Source organism: Narcine bancroftii, chromosome 2 (genome assembly GCF_036971445.1).
Source record: "Narcine bancroftii isolate sNarBan1 chromosome 2, sNarBan1.hap1, whole genome shotgun sequence".
NCBI classification, from domain to species: domain Eukaryota; kingdom Metazoa; phylum Chordata; class Chondrichthyes; order Torpediniformes; family Narcinidae; genus Narcine; species Narcine bancroftii.
The window spans coordinates 187,408,730-187,431,454 of NC_091470.1; the positions used below are offsets into that span (position 1 = coordinate 187,408,730).

Here is a 22,725-nt window from a genome sequence, read left to right on the forward strand (position 1 = left end):
TTAGCTGTGCTGGCTCCGAGTGACTGATCATGAGGGACCGGATGTGGTTTATATCCCGGCAGGTGATTGACAGCCGGCCAGGTGTGGCCTTGTCCTCTGGTGATCTTCTTGCATGTACACAGGTCGCCCCCTGCAGTCAGCTAGTGGTGTATCACCACACCCTCCGCTCCCCGAGTGTATCCCACGGTGACAAGAGGGAATAAGCAGGTGAACGACTCCTCCCACCACCACCCCCTCCCCTCCTCCCGACCGAGAAGCTTGACACAGTTAGTGCACGGGGCCGAGTCTGTGAGAGGACGGTGTTCACAAGCATGGGATTTTTTTTTAAATTTAGACCTACTCCACGGAAACGGGCCCATTAATGAAAGGTGGGAGGAAACGGGAGTACCCCCCCCCCCCCACCACTGGGGAAATCCCACACAGACATGGGGAGAATGTACCAACTCCTGACAGACAGCGTAGGATTCGAATCCTGGTCCCGATCACTGGTGCTGTAAAGGCAGGAACATGCAAGACTGCAGACAGCGGGGTTGAAGTTAAAAATACACTCAAGGTTGGAGAAAGTCCATGTCCTTTGTGTAGCCAATATAAAGATACATCACCGACGTTTCGGGCTTGAGCCCTTCATCCAGGTTGTGCAAAGGGAAGGGAGAGCAGGTGAGGCAGAAGGGTAAAATTGATGTTAACGCCATCCGGCTGGAGAGTAGCCAGAGGTGTGGTTCCTCCTTAACACCATTACAGATGCATAAGTGTCAGCAATATTACACTTGTAATAAACAATATTACAAATGCATGACCGTTCAGCTAGGGAGGCAGAAATGCTCGCGTCGGAACCAACTGAAGTGGGAGATGGCAGCTGTGGGTGATGATGCGGAGGCCCCTACGTCCCCAACCGCGGATTCTCACTGGCCAGCTGCCGTCTCAAATGCAGACTTACCATCCATTCCCGCCCATCCGAGCTCCCTACACCCCGAGCTCCTGACGGCCTGAACGACCGCGATCAAAGGTAGAATGGGCGCAACAGTCGACTCCCCACACCAGCGGTTCACAGCCTTTTTCTTTCCACTCACATCCCACTTTAAGTAATCCCCCCTGCCATCGGTGCTCTGTGATGAATGAGGGATTGCTCAAGGTGGGATGTGAGTGGAAAGAAAAAGGTTGAAAACCTGTTTTAATCGTCCCTCATTGACTCATCATGTGCACAGTTTCAGAGCTCCAAAGGGAAATGGGCCCAATTACATTATTTTCAAGCAAAATATTTCAGTAACAATCGGGGTCTAGAGCAGTGATTCTCACCTTCCCTTCCTGCTCACATCCCACCTTAAGCAATCCCTTACTAATCACCAATGGCAGAGGGATTACTTATTAGTGCACATAATTACACTTGTATATATGCACTTTATAATTATTGAAACTAATAAACAGTTTAAAAACTACACACATGAATAAATATTATTTGTACATGTATTTCCTAATATTGATATAAAAGGTTTTGTAACTAAATATGCACGTAGGAGTAGAAATGTGTGTGAAGTATTTCTTTCAAGTCTTAGTGCTCTCGACCTCTAACATTTACGGCTATGTTACTTTGAGCAAGTTTGGCCGCCCCTGGGCTAGAGGTTATGGGATAGTGCAAAGAAGGCACTTGGTGATGTGGTCGCCTAATTTACAGGCACTCCCCTACTTACTGGGGTCAGATTTCTCGACTTTACGATGGTACAATAGAGTGACTCGTTATTTACTTTCGTGAAAGTACGGTCGTCGTAAGCATCGATGATTTTTTTCCAACAAACGCTGATAATTGCTCTGAGGTGAATTCTCTGCAGCCTCCCTTGGTCAAGCAGTCAGAAAGCTTGCAGGGAGTGAAAACAGGCTGTGGGAACAGAGTGGGATCAGTGTGGGGGCTGATACAGGGCTGTGGGGAGAGAGTGGGGCAGTGGATCAGTCTGGGGGCTGATACAGGGCTGTGGGGAGAGAGTGAGGCAGTGGGATCAGTCTGGGAACTGATACAGGGCAGTGGCGAGAGAGCGGGGCAGTGGGATCAGTGTGGGGACTGATACGGGGCTGTGGGGAGAGAGGGGGCATTGGGATCAGTCTGGGGCTGATACAGGCAGTGGGGAGAGAGTGGGGCCGTGGGATCAGTCTGGGGGCTGATACAGAGCAGTGGGGAGAGAGGGGGCAGTGGGATCAGTGTGGGGACTGATACAAGGCTGTGGGGAGAGAGGGGGCAGTGGATCAGTGGGGGGACTGATACAGGGCTGTGGGGAGAGAGGCGGGGCTGTGGGATCAGTGTGGGGACTGATACAGGGCTGTGGGAGAGGTTGGGGCCGTGGATCAGTGTGGGGACTGATACGGAGCTGTGGGGGAGAGTGGGGGGGCCGTGGGATCAGGGTGGGGACTGATACAGGGCTGCGGGGAGAGAGGGGGCCGTGGGATCAGTGTGGGGGTCTGATATGGGGCTGTGGGGAGATGTTGGGCAGTGGGATCAGTGTGGGGGCTGATACAGGGCTGTGGGGAGAGAGCGGGGCCTGTGGATCAGGGTGGGGATTGATACAGGGCTGTGGGGAGAGAACGGGGCTGTGGGATCAGGGTGGGGGATGATACGGGGCTGTGGGGAGAGAGCGGGGCCGTGGGATCAGGGTGGGGGCTGATACGGGGCTGTTATACGAGGAATAATTGAATTCTTTTTGAATTTTCTGGAACACACCCCATTGTAAGTTGTTGAGTACGTGTACTGATCTTGAGGGGGTTAGCAGGAGAGTGAGTATGGAAAGATCAGATTATCCCTCAAACCCTGTTCCCTTAACCATAACCTGGGCGTGGTCTCGACGTAACTCCCACCCCAGTCATCGGATTGATTCCTGTCCCACCCAACATTCTGGTGATTAGAAATTGATTTTTAAAAAAACAACGTTGGTGTTCCAAATTGGACTGTTCAGGTCACCCTAGGCCTGGTCTTTGGTTGGGACTATGAGCACACCCCCTACCCCCCCACCAAGGTCTGTGGCGAAAGGAAGTACTCGGCTGGGAGGGGAATGCTCATGGTGACTGTGTCCTTTCTTCACAGGTCCATCTGCTTGCCGTGCACGCAAGAGACAACTCGCGCCCTGCGTAAACCTCATCCGAAGACCACGTGCAGGGATCAATGTAAGGAAGGGGGGAGTGGAAGAGGGATGGGAAGGAGGGGGGAGAAGGAGGGGAAGGGCAAGGGGGAGAGGGAGTGGAAGGAGGGGGGTTAAGGAGGGGGGAGAGGAGGGGAAGAGGGAGTGGAAGGAGGGGGGTTAAGGAGGGGAGAGAGGGAGGGGAAGGGCAGGGAGAGGGAGGGGAAGGGTGGTGGAGAGGGAGGAAAAGGGTGGGGAGAGGGAGGGGAAGGGCAAGGGGGAGAGGGAGTGGGAAGGAGGGGGGTTAAGGAGGTGGGAGAGGGAGGGAAAGGGCGTGGAGAGGGAGGGGAAGGGTGGGGAGAGGGAGGGGAAGGGTGGGGAGAGGGAGGGTAAGGGCAAGGGAGAGAGGGAGGGGAAGGAGGGGGGGTTAAGGAGAGGGGAGAGGGAGGGGAAGGACAAGGGGGAGAGGGAGTGGAAGGAGGGGGGTTTAAAGGGGGAGAGGGAGGGGAAGGGCAGGGAGGTGGAGGGGAAGGGTGGGTAGAGGGAGGGGAAGGGCGGGGGAGAGGGAGGGGAAGGGTGGGGAGAGGTAAGGGAAGGGTGGGGGAGAGGGAGGGGAAGGGGTTGAAGGGGAGAGGAAGGGCAAGATGAGAGGAAGGGGGTGGAGAGGGACTGGTAGGAGGGGAGAGGGAGGGAAGGGCGGGAGAGGGAGGGGAAGGGTGGGGAGAGGGAGGGGAAGGCAAGGGAGAGGAAGGGGAAGGAGGAGGAGGGGAGGGGAGAGGGAGGGAAGGGCAAGGGGAGAGGAAGGTGAAGGAGTGGGGAGAGGTAGGGGAATGGCAAGGGGAGAGGGAGGTGAAGGAGTGGGGGGAGGAGGAGGGGGAGGAGGAGGGGGAGGAGGAGGGGGAGGCCGAGGGGAGAGGGAGGGTTGGGGAGAGGGAGTGGAAGGCAAGGGAGGGGAAGGGTGAGGGGGAGAGAGGAGTGTGTGCACCAGCGTGTCCCCGGGAGCGCATGAATGTCTGGCTGCTGCGCGCGAAGTGTGGTCTCCGGGACAGGGCTGGGGGTCGCTCCTCTGGCCTAGGGGTGGGCGGAAGGGGCAGTGGGCCGACTTCCATTGTTTCGTCCCCGACTCCTGTTTGCCTCTGCAGTGTCACTGCTGCTTCCCACCAACAACCCAGTGCAGGCCATCTTCGTGAAGGAGGACAAGGAGACGCGGCAGGAAAAAGACGGTTACGTCACCATCAAGACCAACGAGGGGGTATGTGACCCAGTGACTCCGACACTGGAACTGTCCCCCTAAACCGCCCCCCCCCCCCGGCCGTCAGCAGGGAACCATCCTGCAACGCTGTCCGTCTGAGGGCACCACATCATTCAACTGGGGGTGGGGGACCTTGTTCCATCCATACAGAGGGAGAGATAGATGGATAAATAGAGAGGGAGAATGGGGAGGAGGGGAGAGAGGCAAGGGGAGAGGGAGGAGGGGGCAAGGGTGGAGGGGAGAGAGAAGGGGAGAGGGAAGGGGAGAGCAGAGGGGAGGTGAAGGGGAGAGAGGGGAGGGAGAGAGAGAGGGAGTGGGGAGGGTGAAGAGAGGTGGAGAGAGTGGAAAGGAGGGGAAGGGAGGGAAAGTGAGAGACAGTGAGAGAAAGGCAGGAGAGAGTGGAAGGGAGATGGAGAGATATGAAGGACCAGTGTAATCGGAGTAGAGGATGTAGGCAAGTTCCTTAATACTTATGTGTACTCACCAAGGAGATGTACGTGGAAGGGAGGGGTTTGTGGAGAATCTGCAGCAGGTCAGCATTAAGGAAGAGGAGGTATTGAATTCTGTGCACAGTGGAAGAATTGACTGATACCAGTGAACTTGGAGGAGTGAGATTGGACTATGAATCGAAGACCTTTCCTGAATTTACTCACAGATTACACACACGTGCGCTTAGAATTAGGAGGGAGTTAAGTAATAAGTTAAAGTTTGATCCTGTTTTTATGTTTAAAGAAAATTTAAAGTAACTTTTGTTAAAGTAACGATTTGTCTTGGTGAATTTCTATTGCTGCTGGGTTTTGGGGTCACAATCATATTCTGTATACACACACACACACACACAGACACACACACATACACAGACACACACACAGAGATACGCACACACAGACAGACACGTGCACACAGACAGACACACACACACATACACATAGAGACACATACAGACACACACACAGACAGACACAAACACACCGAGACACAGACAGACACACAGACAGACACACACGGAGACACACACAGGCACACTCACAGAGACACACAGAGACACACACAGGCACACTCACAGACACACACGGACACAGACACACACACAGACACATTCACAGACACACACACACACAGACACACAGACACACTCACACAGACACAGACAGACAGACACACATACACAGAAACACACAAAGAGACACAAAGAGACACAGACACACACACACTGACACACACACAGACACACACATACAAAGACACACACACAGATACACACACACAGGCACACACACACACAGACACACACAGACCCACACACACAGACACGTACACACAGACCCACACACACAGACACGCACACACAGACCCACACACACAGACACAGACTGACACACGCATATAAAAAGAGAGGGTGGGGAGGGAGGGGGAAGAGAGAGGAAAACTGGAATGAGCAGAATCCAGGGGTTTCCAGTCTTTCAACGTCCACAGAACATAGACAAGCAAAGCCTAAGAACAAGCCCTTCGGCCCACCCTGTCTATGTTGACCATGGTGACAGTCGAACTAATCCCATAATACATTGCCTTGTAAATCTCATTTAAACCCCTCCCACCCCTTACGTTGTAGCCATGTTCTGTAGGATTTGACTAATCATCTCATTCCATCCTCAGCACCTTCCTGTTCCCGTGCCACCACCCCCCCCCCCACCCCCACCCCCACACCCCCATGGTCCTAGCCTGTGTCAGGTTGGGATAGACTGCTGCTGAGGCCGCATGTTTCGGTGCTTACATCCCTACAAACATTCACTGCCGTGTCCGTTGCCTGCAGGCAAAGAGAGCTTGTGAGGAGAAGGCGCTACATGCTCGAGAATATCAGCAAGTGAAAGACGTTTCAGAGGTGGTCACCGAAAACTTCCTCTGCACGGGGGGGACTCAACCCATTAAAGAGGCGGTTTCATGTAAAGGTGAGACGGTCATGGCCACTCACTGAATCTGCGCCATCCAGTGTGTCCGGCTATTTCTCCTGCCTGTATCTGGATAGAGTGAGTGTGTGTCTGTGTGTGAGTGTCTGTGTAAGTGTCTTTGTGCGTGTGTCTGTGAGTGTGTGTGTGTGAGTGTCTGTGTGTGAGAGTCTGTGTGCGTGTGTCTGTGTGAGTGAGTGTCTGTGTGTGTGTTTGTGTGAGAGTGAGTGGGTGTGAGAATTTGAGTGGGTGTGCCCACACGTGCGTGTGCATGTGTGCTTTGCCCTGCATATGTGTTCCCCTGATGTTCCTGCCCGTGCCCCCCACCCCGGTCACACATCGGATCCAAACCAGGTGAGAGTCGCGGGTGTGGGGAGGGGATGGGCGGGGGAGTGGGTGGTGGTGCCAGGTTCCCCCGGATCCCTGAGCCAGTTAAACGCGGCACTAACGGCGGGACCGTCGCGGCTCTTGATTCGCAGGTGACTCGGGAGGATCGCTGTTCATTGGCAAGAAATGGCGCTTCATACAGGTGAGTCCCTGAGGCTGGCGGGGCGGGGGATGAGTAGGGGCGGGGCGAGGGATGAGTAGGGGCGGGGCGGGGCGGGGATGAGTAGGGGCGGGGCGGGGGATGAGTAGGGGCGGGGCGGGGGATGAGTAGGGGCGGGGTGGGGCCGGGGGGCAGAGCACCTCTTGCTGGCCGGGGGAATCGAGCCACTCTCCTTCCTTCCAGTGAGCTCCAGGAGCGGTGAGTGTGGGCGAAAACCGAAGGGCGAGTCCCGTTCTCCACAGGGACCTAATACCGAGTACTTTTTAAATTTAAACCTACAAACTTTATCTAAGACACAAAACACACTCCGAGCTACAACCAAAAACCGCCAATAACACAGCAAAAGACCCGCGAGAAGCAGCGATAGCGACCGCCTCTTGATTACACACGCGATCCCCGGGAAAGGGGGGGGGGGGATCCTGTGGTCACTGTCCCCTCGGGACACCGTGTGCTCCCGCTCCAACACTGCATAGGCCCGGAAGACGGGTAGGCCGTCAGCTCGCCCTCACCCTTGACCGCCCGCGACCTGAATAGCCAGTTTGGCGGGGCTCACCCCACGAGGAGATCCACCGCCCGCACCGTGGGGGTAGGGGGGGGGGGCGTAGATCAGGGTTGTGTGTGGGGGGGAGGCTGAGGTGCCGCCGGAATTTGGGGAGTAGCCTCTGAGAGCGGGGGGGCAGCAACCTCGCACACTCCACGCACACGCAGAGGCGGCGGGGGGCCGGGGAGTCGGTGAACCGGCTCAGGCATCGGGTCCCCAGGACAAGGCTGGCTGGGGGAGGGGTCCAGACCCACTCAGATAAGTCTGGGGGAGGGGTCCAGACCCACTCAGATAAGGCTGGGGGAGGGGTCCAGACCCACTCAGATAAGGCTGGGGGAGGGGTCCAGACCCACTCAGATAAGGCTGGGGGAGGGGTCCAGACCCACTCAGATAAGTCTGGGGGAGGGGTCCAGACCCACTCAGATAAGTCTGGGGTAGGGGTCCAGACCCACTCAGATAAGTCTGGGGGAGGGGTCCAGACCCACTCAGATAAGGCTGGGGGAGGGGTCCAGACCCACTCAGATAAGGCTGGGGGAGGGGTCCAGACCCACTTAAGGCTGGGGGAGGGGTCCAGACCCACTCAGATAAGTCTGGGGGAGGGGTCCAGACCCACTCAGATAAGGCTGGGGGAGGGGTCCAGACCCACTCAGATAAGGCTGGGGGAGGGGTCCAGACCCACTCAGATAAGGCTGGGGGAGGGGTCCAGACCCACTCAGATAAGGCTGGGGGAGGGGTCCAGACCCACTCAGATAAGGCTGGGGGAGGGGTCCAGACCCACTCAGATAAGGCTGGGGGAGGGGTCCAGACCCACTCAGATAAGGCTGGGGGAGGGATCCAGACCCACTCAGATAAGGCTGGGGGAGGGGTCCAGACCCACAAAAGGGGTTAATTGGATATTATAAGAGAGGAGGTGAGAATTGATTTAAAAAAAAAGAAAGGGGGTGGGGTGGGAGAGAGCAGATGGAGGGAAAAGGAGAGAGAGAGTCGGTGGAGGGAAAAGGGGGAGTGAGAGGATGGAGGGGAAAGGAGGAGAGAGAGGGAGCTGGGGAAAGGCGATAGGGAAGAACTGAGGTGGGGGGGAGGGTTAACAAGAGGCAGAGAGGTTGATGTTTACACCATCCAGTTGGAGGAGGCCCAGACAGAAGATTCCTCCAATTTGTGGGTGGTCTCAATCTGGCCATGCGTGAGACCACGGGTCACAAGTCAGCAAGGAAAGGAGGTGGGGAATTGAAGTTGGCGGCCACTATTGCACACAGTCTAGGCACCACCTACTGCATTTTCTCTCTCTCTCTCTCTCTCTCTCTCTCTCTCTCTGCCTCTCTGCTCTGTCCCCCACTCTACCTGTTGGACTTATCTGTCTCATCTGGATCTTTCCACCCCGCCTAAACACCAGACCCCCTCGAAATGAGGGCCCTCCCTGTGCCTTCACACCTCAACCCAGCCCCATCCCCCTTCAATCTTCCCACCCAATGCTCATCACTACCCCTGGGACCCTTGCACTCCACAGATCCCTCCAATGCCTTCATGGTCCCAAAGTCCTCAATCCCATCCACCCCCTTTTTGAAGCCCTCTCCGCAAAGCCAGCTCCTCCCCCAACGAAGGGCTCCTCTCACCCATGACCCCCACCATCCACCCCCCCTCAACACAACCCAGGCCACTTCTGACCCCTCCGTCCCATCACCCGCACCCACCACCAGCTCCCAACCCCCGTGCTCCTCACCTCAACAGCCCCCCATCGTCCTCTTGACGTCCTCACCCAGCTGACTCCAGCCCTGGCGTGACTCTGATAGCAGTTCTGCTTTTTTTTGGATTCTAGGTTGGGGTCCTGAGTTGGGGAGTGGTAAACGTGTGTGAAGACCCCAACCCTGACTGGGCCAGCGCCCGGGATTTCCACATCAATCTCTTCAAGGTGCAGAAATGGTTGAAGGAAAAGCTTGGAGACACCCTTGACTTTGTCAATTAGGAAATGGGGGGTGGGGGGTAACACCAGCAGAGTTTGGGTCTGAGGGTCGTGCATACTAGATGGAATGTCTCTCCTTATCAAGCTATCTCCTGGTCTTGCTGTAAAGGTTAAAACCTTGTGTTTTCTTTTAATTCTTTGTTGATTTTGTCCCTGTCTCTTTAAGAGACTGTGGTTTGTATCTTACTATAATGTAATATGTACGAGGACTAATGGCCTAACAGGATTTGAGCTCGAAAATATTTTCTTTGAATGTTTCTGTTTCTCTTTAAATTTGTTTATCATTATGAATCTCTTTAAAGTTTGAGCTTCTTCATATACGTTTTGTATCTCTACAGTAAATGCTTTGTTTATTTATCGTTATGAACATCTTTAATGCAAAGTTACGCAAAATGTTTATCCGCTTTATCAACGAATTAAAACTACAGAAAGCAGCAGCTGCACAATTGGATTAAAGAGAGAAATTCGGGATCTTGCTGCTCATGCTTTTGAAATTAGGATAATAATATTAGAAATAAGGAAAGTGTCGTCCTTGACATGCCTTGACAGAAAACATCGGAGGAGGAAAATAGGCCATTCAGCCGCCATTTAATGGTGAACTGATCCATTCCCCCCCCCCCACTGCCTGGCTAATCCTACCACCCTCATTTGCCTTCCCCACCAATGAGAATTCCCTCCCTCTCACCTCCAAAGTGCCCAGGAGAATGCCCTCGCACCGCAGAACCTGAGCCATTGCCCCTTCTGCACCCGTCCCCCTGGCTTGTGGAGATCCTAGTCCTTGGGAGCCTGAACAGTGGAGAAGCCCCATCACCCTTCTTCCCCCAAGCCGTGTCAAGGTTATCGGCACCCATCCTTCCCACCGCAACGTATCCTGTGGCCGTCATTTGTACTTGTATGGAGAGCTACCCATTCAGAACCTTGCTGAAACTCATCTGGGAGTTCACGCAACCACCGTCAATGCCTAATTCCCCCAGTAGAAAGAGAAACAGAGTTATTGCCACCGTTAGAAGGATCGTCGACCTGAAGCATCATGGGGTTTCTTGCTCCGCAGACGCTGCCCGACCTGGTGAAAGGAACCCTCATTTTCTGCTGTCTGCAATTCTGATTCCTGTATAAATCTTCCTCACCCGACTTCTCGCCTCATTAATAAAGTTTAAGTGAATACTTGGACCACGTTTGGTTGGTTGCGTTTACGATCCAAGAGTAGTTTCTCGGAGTCCAATGGTGGGTTAATTTGGTCAGTTGGGCAGGGACTCAGGAAGAGGCACTAGAGTCAGGGGGGGTGGGGACTGCGCCACAGAGGGGGTGACACCATAATGACCGTCTACAAATTTTTTTGTGCGGTGTTTCTGCAGAAATTTATTTTTTTATACAAATATCCCTGTCATTCGTTATAACCACAAAAACATTTTTCGTCACCGGCTGACATGTATCCATAGACCTACGAGGGTAATCCTCGACAGTCATTTACGTTTTGAACCTTCTAATGGGCTCCGGGCAGAGCTGTTGTTGTGACCCAATGACAACGACATATCGAATCACGTGTTTCCGTCTGCGCATGAAAATAAGCAAGCGCTGTTGTTTTGTTGCTGCCCTATGATATTGTAGTTTAAAGGTGTTATTTTAATTTTGCTGGTTTTTAAAAAAAATCTTGCAACAATCACCTTTACATTTAGTGATCCATGATTAACATTAGTACAAAAATATTACTAAGAATTCTTTATGGTCTGGTACAGGAAGAGGTGGGGGTGACACCATGAGTTACCGCACTGGGTGACACCACTGTGCTAGATCCATTGTCAGACAACTCCCGTTGGTGTTCACCTGACAGGACCTGCGATGGGGGACCTATCGGAGCACCGCCTCCGACTGAGTCGTTCTGCTGCTCACAGGACACCAAACGAGACAGTCCCCTCCCTCCCTCACCACCATTCAGGGACAGTCCTCCCAGGCGAAGCAACCCTTCGCTTGGGGCTCGTCTATTGCGTCCAGTGCTCCCGTTGTGATCTCCTCCATGTTGGAGAGGAGTGACGACTTTCCGCCTGCCTCGATAGCGTGGATCTCCCAGTGGCCACCCATTTCAATTCCCTACTCCCTTGTCTGTCCGTGGTCTGCCAGACTGAGACCACCCGCAAATTGGAGGAACAACACCTCATCCTCCATCTGGGCGCCCTCCAACTGGAAGGTGTTGACATCAAGTTCTCAGGTTTCTATTCAACACCCCCTCCCCATCTTCTTCCCCCTGTCACCTTTCCCCCGCTCTCTCTCTCACTCTCTCTTCCCTTCTTCTCCCTCTGTCTCCTTTCCCAGAGCCAAAATCAATTCTCACCTCCTCATTATTCTGACACCTTCCTGTTCCTTGCTTATTCCTTGTGGAAGGGCTCAGGCCTGAACTGTCTGTGATATATCTTTACCTCCTGTGGACACTGAGAAAATGGCTGAGTTCCCCCACCATTTCTGTGTTTCCTACCTGACTCACTGCTCTCAGATACAGCGTTCGAGTCACAGATCAAAAGATCCGAGAACGGAAGGCGGCAGGAAGGACTGATAAATGGAATCGCAGAGATCGAGACCAGAGGAGTCAAGTCAATCAGATTCTAGAGCTGGGGAAGCCCCCGAAAGTAGGTGGGTAAAACAGATAGGGGGAACTGCCCGAACCGGAGGGGGTGTCAGGGCTGAAGAAGATGACAGATGATAATGTAAGGGTTAGAGAGGGCTGGGGGTTCACACTTAGTGGGTGTAGAGGCCCATGGGTTAGGAGAGAGGGGTATGGATAGAGCAGCTTAGAGAGATATGGAGGGAGTAGGGGTTGGAGATGGTATAAAGATCGAGAGGGTGCAGGAGACCAGAGAGGGTAACAGAGATAGGGAGGGGTGTAGGGGCTTGTGGGGGGTTACAGAGACAGGGAGGGGCTGGAGGGGGTTACAGAGACAGGGAGGGGCTGGAGGGGGTTACAGAGACAGGGAGGGGCTGGAGGGGGTTACAGAGACAGGGAGGGGCTGGAGGGGGTTACAGAGACAGGGAGGGGCTGGAGGGGGTTACAGAGACAGGGAGCGGCTGGAGGGGGTTACAGAGACGGAGTGGCTGGAGGGGGTTACAGAGACAGGGAGGGGCTGGAGGGGGTTACAGAGACAGGGAGGGGCTGGAGGGGGTTACAGAGACAGGGAGGGGTGTAGGAGCTGGAGGGGTTACAGAGACAGGGAGGGGTGTAGGAGACTGGAGGGGTTACAGAGACATGAGGTGTAGGAGCTGGAGGAGGTTACAGAGACATGAGGTGTAGGAGCTGGAGGAGGTTACAGAGACGGGGGTGTAGGAGCTGGAGGGGGTTACAGAGACAGGGGGTGTTGGAGCTGGAGGGGGTTACAGAGACAGGGGGTGTTGGAGCTGGAGGGGGTTACAGAGACAGGGGGTCTTGGAGCTGGAGGGGGTTACAGAGACGGGGGGTCTTGGAGCTGGAGGGGGTTACAGAGTTGGAGGGTTGTAGGAGACTGGAGAGGGTTACAGAGACGGGTGTGCAGGGGTTTACAGATAGGTAAATATTAGCAGACGAGGGTGTTACAGATAGAAAGGGTTTAGGAACAAAATGGGGTTCCAATGGTGACCCGCATGGCTCCTGGCTTTGCCTGCCTGTTCGTTGTCTTCATGGAGCAATCCACGCTGCAAACCTCCACAATCAAGGCTCCATAACTCTTCCTTCTCTTCATTGCTGACTCTAATCGAGGCTGCCTCCTGCACCCGTGATGAGCTCATTCATTTTATTCGCTTTGCTCCCATCTTCTTCCCTGACCTCAAATCCACTGAGTCCATCTCTGGCGACACACTCCTCTTACTTGAACTCTCCGTCTCCATCTTGGGGGACAAACTTTTTGCAGACATTTCTGACAAACCTACCATCTCCCATGACTACACCTCTTCACACCCAGCACCCTGTAAGGATTCTATTCCTTTCTCTCAATCCCTCCATCTCTGTCTCAGGATGAACTCTTCCAGTCTAGATCATCTGAGATGCCTTGGGAAGCTAAATGATCTAAGAATTCAGATTTATTGTCCAAGTACCTACATGACATCATATTCATCCCTGAGATCCCTTTATCCTGCGGGCATGGTAGAATTACCACTAATTGGTAGTGCAAAAAAATAAATGTGTAAACAAAGAACGGTAAACAGATAATGAATATAAACAAACCGAATGTGCAATAGAGAGAGAGAGAGAGCAAAGAAAATCAATAAAGTGCACGTCAGAGTCCTTAAATGAGCCCCTGGTGGAGTTGTCTGATGGTGGAGGGGGAGCAGCTGTTCCTGAACCTGGTGGGTGCGAGTCTTGTGGCCACGACACCTCTTTCCTGATGGCAGCAGTGAGAACAGAGGGTGGAAGGTGATCGTTGCTGCCCTCCGACACCAGCATTCCCTGTGGGGAGGGTTTTGCCCTGCGTCGTCCTGGGCTGTGTCCACGACCTTCTGCAGGGCTAAGTCAGATGGAAGGCACCCTCAGGTTCTGAAAGAGTTAACTGTAGAGATGGTGGAAGCATTGATAATGTTCTTCCAGGAACATGTTCTTTCAATGGATTCTGTCACGGTTCTGGTGGACTGGAGAATCGTGAATGTCACTCCACTGTTTAAGAAGCGAGGGAGGCAGCAGAAAAGAAATTATAGACCTATTTGCCTGATGTTGGTTGTTGGGAAGCTGTTGGAGTCAATTGTCAAGGATGAAGTAACAGAATACCAGGAGGTGGGTGAAAAGATCAGCCCAAGTCAGCATGGTTCCCTTAAAGGAAAGTCATGCCTGACAAACCTACTGCAATGTTTTAAAACCATCACAAGCTGAGGGGTGGGAATGCAGCCGATGTTGTGTTTTTGGACTTCCAAAAGGCCTTCGACAAGGTTCCGCTTCCTGAGGCTGCTAAACAAGACGAGTGCCCATGGAATTACGGGAAGGATACTAATGTGGGTAGTGGGTTGGCTGATCGGCAGGAAGCAAAGGGATCCTATCCTGGATTGCTACCAGTTAGCAGAGGCGTTCGGCAGAGGTCGCTTCTTTTGACATATATAAATGACGGCGTCTGAAGTAGATGGCCTTGTGGCTAAATTTGCAGGTAATGCAAAACAGGTAGCAGGGCGGGTGGAGCTGAGGATATGGAAAGAGACTTGGAAGAGAATGGGTAAAGAGGTGGAAGACAATGTTGCAAAGAGCTGGGGGACATACTTTAGTGGAAGAAATGGACGGGTAGACTATTAATTAGTTGGGGAGAAAATTCAGAATTTGGCAGTGCACGGGGACTAAGGAGTCCTCGTGCAGGATACCCTAAAGGTTGATCGCCAGGTTGAGTCGGTGGGGGGGGGGGGGGGGGTGGTGGGTGAAGGTGACTGCAATGTTGGCATTAATTTCTTGAAGAATAGCGTACAAGAGCGGGGATGTAGTTGTAAGGGGTTTGCATAGGGCGCAGAAGACAAGGCGACTCACAGAATTGTTTATTTGCTCCCTTTCGAAGACAAAATATTACAACCATCTGGGGTTTCTTCCCATTCCCCCCACCACCCCCACCTTGCTCCTTTAGAAAATTAACAGCTGTGTCGCTATCCCATTCATCCTTTTCCTCAACTGCACACTTAACATTTCAGTATGTACTCAACTCGGTGTACATATTGTTAGATGAGAGCTTTTAAGATTTCCCCAGGAAAACATTTTGCATTTTAAAAACTTTCCAACTATTTAAAAAGAACTATATTTACAAGATGAAAACAGTGGCACCTGGTGGGCGAGTTAAAAACTGCATAGAAAAATTAACTAGCTGGAATCATACATTTAACAAGGAAATTCTGTACCTTCCAAAGATGAAATAGTACAACCACCATTGTCTTAGGGGGTGCTTCCCTTTTTAACCGCTTTGCTCCTAAGCATGCAAAATAACAGAATTTACACTGTGAAATCTCAGCAAAGCCATGGTGATCACATGACCAGCACGTGGTAATGGAGTAAAAACACCAGTAAGATAAAAGCATCCATAAAACTTACATTAATGGCTAAAACAATACAAAACCAACTGTAGAGCATAATAATATGACTAATGAACAATATAAGGTTGAAGGCATAACCAATTCATTTTCCAAGGAAAACATTTAAAAATAGTCCAGTAGCAATCTTCTCCCCACCCCCCCCCCCCCCCACTTAACCTTAGCAAGGTAACAAGCAGTGTGAGACACAGGAAGGAAGGGCCTAGGAGGTGCACAAGGGATGAGCCCCATCAAACTCATTCCCCCAGAAACATTATAGAAATGACAGTAATTGCGAGTAACTCATTGAGATAAAATTCACAATATAGAATTGAGAATATAAATTATTAAAACCCATTTTTAACTCTGTTACATAATTTTGAAACTCTATAGGACACTGGTGAGTTCATGGTGCCAACCCTCTCCCTGCTTGCAGGTGTGCCTTCCTTCCCTTATCCACTGATTACCTCCTGCCTGTGAGTTGTTGATTAAGAGGGTGTAGGGGTCTGAGAGGAGCAGGGAGAAATGCTGGGACCAGGAGGGTGATAGGGAGATAGGGGAGGGTTCACTGGTCCGAGGAAGAGGGTGGGGGGGGCGGAGGTGGTTAAGTGAGAGGGGTGTTGGGTTTCGGTGGAGAGTTAAAGAAATAGGGAGGTGTGTAGGACTGCAAGGGAGGTTGAATGTATAGGGGTCCAGGGTTGGGGGGATTACAGAGATAGGGAGGGATGCAGTGTTCTGGAGGGGGTTACAGAGATAGGGGTGTGTAGGGGATCAGAGGGAGCTACAGAGATAGGGAGGGGTATTGGGGTCCAGAGGGGGTTACAGAGATAGGGAGGGGTTTAGAGATCTAGAAAGGGTTACAGTGACAGGAAGGGGTGTAGAGTTCTGGAGGGGTTACAGAGATGGGGAGGGGTGTGGGATCTGGAGGGGGTTACAGAGACAGGGAGGGGTGTAAAGTTCTGGACGAGTTACAGAGATGGGAGAGATGTGTGTGTTTTAAAGCCAAGCAAGAGTTTTAAATTTGAGCCATGGCTGGGCGAGGGGCTCAGTCAGACAGTGAGCAGTGGGGCGGTAGAGTTGGGTACGGTCGGAATCATGTCCCAGGAGAGTATGACATGATGTCAGCGTTTCAATGACCCCACTGATCAGGTTGCATCCCCCTGTATTTGCACAAAGTTTATCCATTAACCCAGCTTCATAACAAATTCCATTCCTGGCGCCTGTCGCAGAAGCAAATCATCTGAGTCCTGGGAATGGGGCCGTTCTCACTGTCCGAGGGTTTCTTCCTGTTCCTGCTCTCCGTTACCGCACAAGGTGAGATAACTGGACTTTCCCAGTGAACTGGAGTCGATACAACTGCATGGCTGGATAATCTGCTTGCATTATGGGGGGTGGGGGTGGGGATGGGGTGTGTCTGTGGGATATGTGTGTGCGTGTGAATGTGTGTGTGTGCGCATGCATGAGTGTCTGCCTGTGTGTGTGCCTCTGTGTGTGAGTGAGTGTCTGTGCATGTATGTGTGCCTGTATGTGAGTGTCTGTGTGTGAGCATGTGAGTGTATGTTTGTGTGTGTGCCTGTATGTGTGTGAGTGTGTGTGTGTCTGTGTGTGTGTGTGTGAGTTTCACACCTGCTGCTATGATCCTCCACGGTTCCACCATGTGGACACTGAGGCGGGCACCCAGTTTGGGCTGTAACTCTGCCTGATGCCCACCAGTAAGTGGAGCCTCTGCTTTCTCCCCAACCCGAACACAGGTGATCTCCTCACCGATGGAGCGAGCTGCAACCCTGGCATAAACATCACTGGCGGCACCGTGACTCTCTCTGATGGCGTGGCCGTCGGCAGTGTCCTGAAGTACACCTGCCCCCTGGGTTTCTATCCATATCCAAAAGGGACCCGTACCTGCCTCAGTACTGGACGATGGAGCATCATGAGAGATTCACAGGGAAGGGTCTATAACACAGCTATCTGCAGAGGTGAATATCTCGGTCACTCCCCCCACTGGGGTCACGAGGGTTGGCGTCACCCAGTGCGGTAAATTCACGGTGTCACCCCCTCCTTCAGTACCAGACCATGTAGAATCCTTTCTTTCACAACAAATTAGATAACTTCACAAACTGGAAAATCTATATAACGCAACCATTATTCAAAATCGAACTTACAAGATTATTTTTTGCCACATACAGCGTGATTCTAAACCCTATCCCCTCACCCAAGGTTTATGACTAAAGGTAAATGTTCCATTATTGTCACATAATACTACATTTAGAATGAGACATGCATACATTTGTCTACTGTAAAGCTCGAAATTTACATTAAAAATGAATGATAGAGTTTGAAATCCCTCCCTCCAGTATTTTTCAAGGCTAGGACACATCCAAAACATATGAATTAAAGAAGCCTCTTCTCTCTTACATTACAACAAGAATTACATTACAATAAGCCTTTTCTCTCTTACATTACAACAAGAATTACATTACATTACAACAAGAAGCCTCTCCTCTCTTACATCACAACAGGAATTACATTACAACAAGCCTTTTCTCTCTAACATTACAACAAGAATTACAATACATTACAACAAGAAGCCTCTCCTCTCATATTAAAACAAGAATTACATTACATTCCATCAAGAAGCCCCTCCTCTGAGGAGTCACGTGATGGAGTAGTGGCCGGACGGTGAACTCCAGCCCTCTCCAGAAAAGTCAGAAAAAACAAAGGAAAACACAAAGGCACAGAAATAAAAGTTAAAGAAAAGTGAGTATAAAGGTGGAAAGAAGATGGCGACAAAAAAAGAAAAATCAAAATCAACGGTAAGAAGAGAGGAAGAGAAGACAACGGAGGAAGAAGGAGAAGGCCTTACCTGTTCGAAGAGGCCCGCGGTGGAGAGAGAAACCCGCTCCCTCAGGTCGGTAGAAATTGGACTACAAAAATGGCTCGCTGAGCCGAGTAAAAGTGCGCAACCGCGCATGAAAAAAAACACACCGACGGGAGGGATGACCAGCTGGGGAGTCGATCTCCACAGCCGGCAACAACAGCTGCAGAACACCTGCAGCAAGAAGAGAACACAGAAGACAATGAAAACAAGAAAGAAGAGAAGAAAAGGGCAACAAAGAAACAACAGATGACCAACCCAGAGGAAGAGGAAGAGGAAGAGTACAGTGAAATAGAAGAAGAAGGGAAAGGCAAGACAAAGGATATACTTTCTCTTATTAAAGAATACATGGAGTCATTTAAAGAATGGCAAACACAGGAATTTAATGATTTAAGAAGAAGAATAAACAACACAGAAGAGAAAATGAATAAAATAGATATGACCTTAACAGAAATGGGAAAGAAAATGGACAAGATGGAAGAGTGGGAAGCAGCAGCAGAAATGGAGGTAGAGGACTTAAAAAAGAAATTAGAGGAATCTAATAAAAAAGTTATAGAGACACAAGAACTGTTAGCTCAGAAAATAGATATAATGGAAAATTATAACAGAAGAAATAACATAAAGATAGTGGGCCTTAAGGAAGATGAAGAAGGCAAGAATATGAGAGAGTTTATAAAAGATTGGATCCCTAGGATCCTAGGATGTCCAGAACTACAGCAAGAAATGGAAATAGAAAGGGCACATAGAGCATTGGCCTTTAAACCACAACCACAACAAAAACCAAGATCTATTTTAGTAAAATTCCTAAGATATACTACAAGAGAAAAGATACTAGAGAAGACAATGGAAAAAGTAAGAGAGGGCAACAAGCCACTGGAGTACAAAGGGCAAAAAATCTTCATTTATCCAGATATAAGTTTTGAACTCCTAAAGAAGAGAAAGGAGTTCAATACAGCAAAGGCGATTTTATGGAAGAAAGGGTATAAATTTATACTAAAGCATCCAGCGGTATTGAAAATATTTATTCCAGGCCAACAAGACAGACTATTCTCGGATCCAGAAGAAGCACGAAAATTTGCAGAAAAATTACAAAATAGACTGAGGGATGAAGACGTGTAATGAGAGTAAAAATGATCACGATTGATATGTATGTGGGTAAAGAGGTATAAGAGTGTATAGGTATAATGTGCATACGTGAATGTATCTGTATTTAGAGGAAAATATAGATAGTATAGACAAGAATTAATAAGGGAAGGTAATGGAATAGAGAGAATAAGGAGGGAATTAAAAGAGTGACCTTTGTTACATATGAAAAGTGAAATCTTTTCTGGGGGGGGCTGGGTGGGGGGGAGTTGCGGTCACTGCAAAATCAGTTGACGCTTGCGAGTGAATTCGCAAACCCAAATGGAGAGGGGAGATGTGGTTGTCCGACAAGGGATAAAGGACAACTCAGGAGGGGAAGGGGAGATTGGGGCTAAAGAAGTTATAAATAGGAGAATAAGGAAAATGTTTGATGTTTTAGGAATGTTGTCTTATAAAGGGTTTAAAATAAGAAAACAGAAATGGAAAAGGAGGAAAGGTAATGATGGAAAAACGGAAAGGGAAGATAAACAAAGTATAAAATGGCTATGTTGAACTATATGACTTTAAATATTAATGGAATACATAACCAAATTAAAAGGAAGAAACTGCTAAATTTACTGAAAAAAGAAAAAAATTGATATAGCATTTGTCCAAGAAACACACTTAACTGAATTGGAGCACAAGAAATTAAAGAGAGATTGGGTAGGACATGTAACAGCAGCATCGTATAATTCAAAAGCAAGAGGAGTGGCTATATTAATTAGTAAAAATGTGCCATTTAAAATAGAAGAGGAAATAATAGATCCAACAGGGAGATATGTAATGATAAAATGTCAGATATATTCGGAGTTTTGGAATCTACTCAATGTATATTCACCTAAAGAAGAAGATCAAAAGTTTATGCAAGAAATCTTTTTGAAGGTAGCTAATACGCAAGGGAACATACTAATAGGAGGGGATTTCAACTTGAATTTGGATTCAAATATGGATAAAACTGGGAAAAAAATTAACAGAAAGAACAAAGTAACCAAATTTATAATTAAATCAATGCAAGAAATGCAACTTTTGGATATATGGAGGAAACAAAACCCAAAAGAAAAGGAATATTCATATTACTCGGCTAGACATAAAATATACTCAAGAATAGACCTATTTTTGTTATCAGCTAGTATGCAAGATAGAGTAAGAAAAACAGAATATAAAGCTAGAATACTATCGGACCATTCAACCTTAATATTGACAGTAAAGCTAGAGGACATCCCTCCAAGAATGTTTTGATGGAGATTAAACCCCATGCTACTTAAAAGGCAGGATTTTAGAGAATTTATTGAAAAACAATTAAAAATGTATTTTGAAATAAATACGGAATCAGTGGAAGATAAGTTTATACTATGGGATGCAATGAAAGCATTCATTAGAGGGCAAATAATAAGTTATGTAACCAAGATGAAGAAGGACTATAATCAGGAAACAGCAGTTGGAAAGGGAAATAGTAAATATAGAAAAAAAATTAGCAATGAAGGAAGATACAACTAAAAGAAGAGAATTGGTGGATAAAAAAATAAAATATGAAACATTACAAACATATAAGGTAGAGAAGAATATAATGAAGACAAAACAGAAATATTATGAACTGGGTGAAAAAACGCACAAAATCCTAGCATGGCAGCTTAAGACAGAACAAGCTAAGAAAATGGTATTGGCATCAAGGAAAAAAGACAAACAAATTACATATAATCCAAAAGAAATTAAGGAAAACTTTAGAGAATCCTATGAACAATTGTACCGAACTGAAAACTAAGGGAAAGAAGGGAAAATAGATGAATTTTTGACTAAAATTGAACTACCAAAACTACAAATAGACGAACAAAATAAATTAACAGAACCATTTGGAACAGTAGAAATACAAGAGATAATAAAAAAATTACCAAATAATAAGACACCAGGAGAGGATGGATTTCCAATAGAATTCTACAAAACATTTAAAGACTTATTAATTCCGCCCCTCCTGGATGTAATCAACCAGATTGATGAAACACAAAGCTTACCAGATTCATGTAAAACAGCAATAATTACAGTAATACTAAAACAAGGGAAAGATCCACTCTCACCAGCGTCATATAGACCAATATCTTTACTAAACACAGGTTATAAGATAATAGCTAAACTATTAGCAAACAGATTAGCAGAGCAGGTACCGAAAATGGTAAATTTAGACCAAGCTGGATTTATCAAAAAAAGACGCACAACAGACAATATTTGTAAATTTATTAACTTAATTCATGCAGTAGAAGGAAGTAAAGCACCTGCAGTAGCAGTTGCTTTAGACGCAGAGAAGGCCTTCGACAGAGTAGAATGGAATTATTTGTTCAAAGTATTGCAAAAATTCAGTTTACCGGAGAAGTATATTAATTGGATTAAAGCATTATATAAGGGAGCGTTAGCGAAAGTGACAGTAAATGGACATGTATCAAAGCAATTTAACTTAAGCAGGTCAACGCGGCAGGGATGCCCACTATCACCTTTATTGTTTGCGTTAGCTATAGAACCACTAGCAGAATTGATAAGAATAGATAATAATATAAAAGGAATAAAAATAAAAGACAAGGAATATAAAATCAGTCTATTTGCGGATGATGTTATAGTGTACTTAACAGAACCAGAACTATTAATAAAAGAATTATGTAAGAAATTGAAGAAATATGGAGAAGTGTCGGGTTACAAGATAAACGTAAATAAAAGTGAAGCAATGCCTATGAATAATGTGGATTTCTCAAAATTTAAGAAGGAATCTCCATTTAGATGGCAAATGCAGGCAATAAGATACCTAGGTGTAGAAATAAACAAAAATCTCGGCCAACTATATAAACTCAATTATTATCCACTAATGAAAAAAATTACAGGACGATTTAGAGCATTGGAAAGATTTACCACTAACACTAATAGGAAGGATAAACTGTATTAAAATTAACATTTTTCCAAGGATATTATACTTATTTCAGGCATTGCCAATACAACTGACAGAAAAATTCTTCAAAGAGTTAAAGAAAATAATAAGGAAATTTTTATGGAGAGGGGGGGAAACCGAGGATAGCACTAGATAAATTAACAGAATGGTATAAACAAGGAGGCTTACAATTGCCAAACTTTAAAAATTATTATAGAGCCGCACAATTAAGATACCTATCAGATTTTTATCAAACAAGGGAAAAACCAGACTGGACGAGATTAGAATTAGATAAAATAGGGGAAAGATACCTGAACACATATTATATAAATGGGATGAAAAATTGGTACAACATAGAACTTCTCCAGTATTACATCATCTCCTCAATATTTGGAATAAGATTCATGTAGAAAGAAATAAAATAAATTATCAATTACCAAAACTAATATTGACGCAAAATAAGTTACTCCCTTTTACAATAGATA

General features: G+C 48.4%; 1 protein-coding gene across 1 annotated transcript in view; it reads left to right on the plus strand.

The window, feature by feature from the left end:
• The window catches only part of LOC138753019 (uncharacterized), a 114,482-nt gene that overhangs the window by 26,784 nt on the left and 64,973 nt on the right, over positions 1-22,725 (plus strand). Inside the window, exons 13-32 of the mRNA XM_069915613.1 lie at positions 63-176; positions 742-984; positions 1,827-2,044; positions 3,068-3,147; positions 4,244-4,353; positions 6,167-6,302; positions 6,654-6,828; positions 7,381-7,432; positions 7,555-8,271; positions 9,204-9,296; positions 10,041-10,320; positions 11,179-11,363; positions 11,466-11,746; positions 11,836-11,968; positions 13,069-13,276; positions 13,387-13,471; positions 13,701-14,076; positions 14,169-14,295; positions 16,568-16,652; positions 17,052-17,311. Of these exons, the coding sequence (XP_069771714.1) occupies positions 63-176; positions 742-984; positions 1,827-2,044; positions 3,068-3,147; positions 4,244-4,353; positions 6,167-6,302; positions 6,654-6,828; positions 7,381-7,432; positions 7,555-8,271; positions 9,204-9,296; positions 10,041-10,320; positions 11,179-11,363; positions 11,466-11,746; positions 11,836-11,968; positions 13,069-13,276; positions 13,387-13,471; positions 13,701-14,076; positions 14,169-14,295; positions 16,568-16,652; positions 17,052-17,311 (3,958 nt within the window). The remainder of the gene's footprint in view (positions 1-62; positions 177-741; positions 985-1,826; positions 2,045-3,067; positions 3,148-4,243; positions 4,354-6,166; positions 6,303-6,653; positions 6,829-7,380; positions 7,433-7,554; positions 8,272-9,203; positions 9,297-10,040; positions 10,321-11,178; positions 11,364-11,465; positions 11,747-11,835; positions 11,969-13,068; positions 13,277-13,386; positions 13,472-13,700; positions 14,077-14,168; positions 14,296-16,567; positions 16,653-17,051; positions 17,312-22,725) is intronic.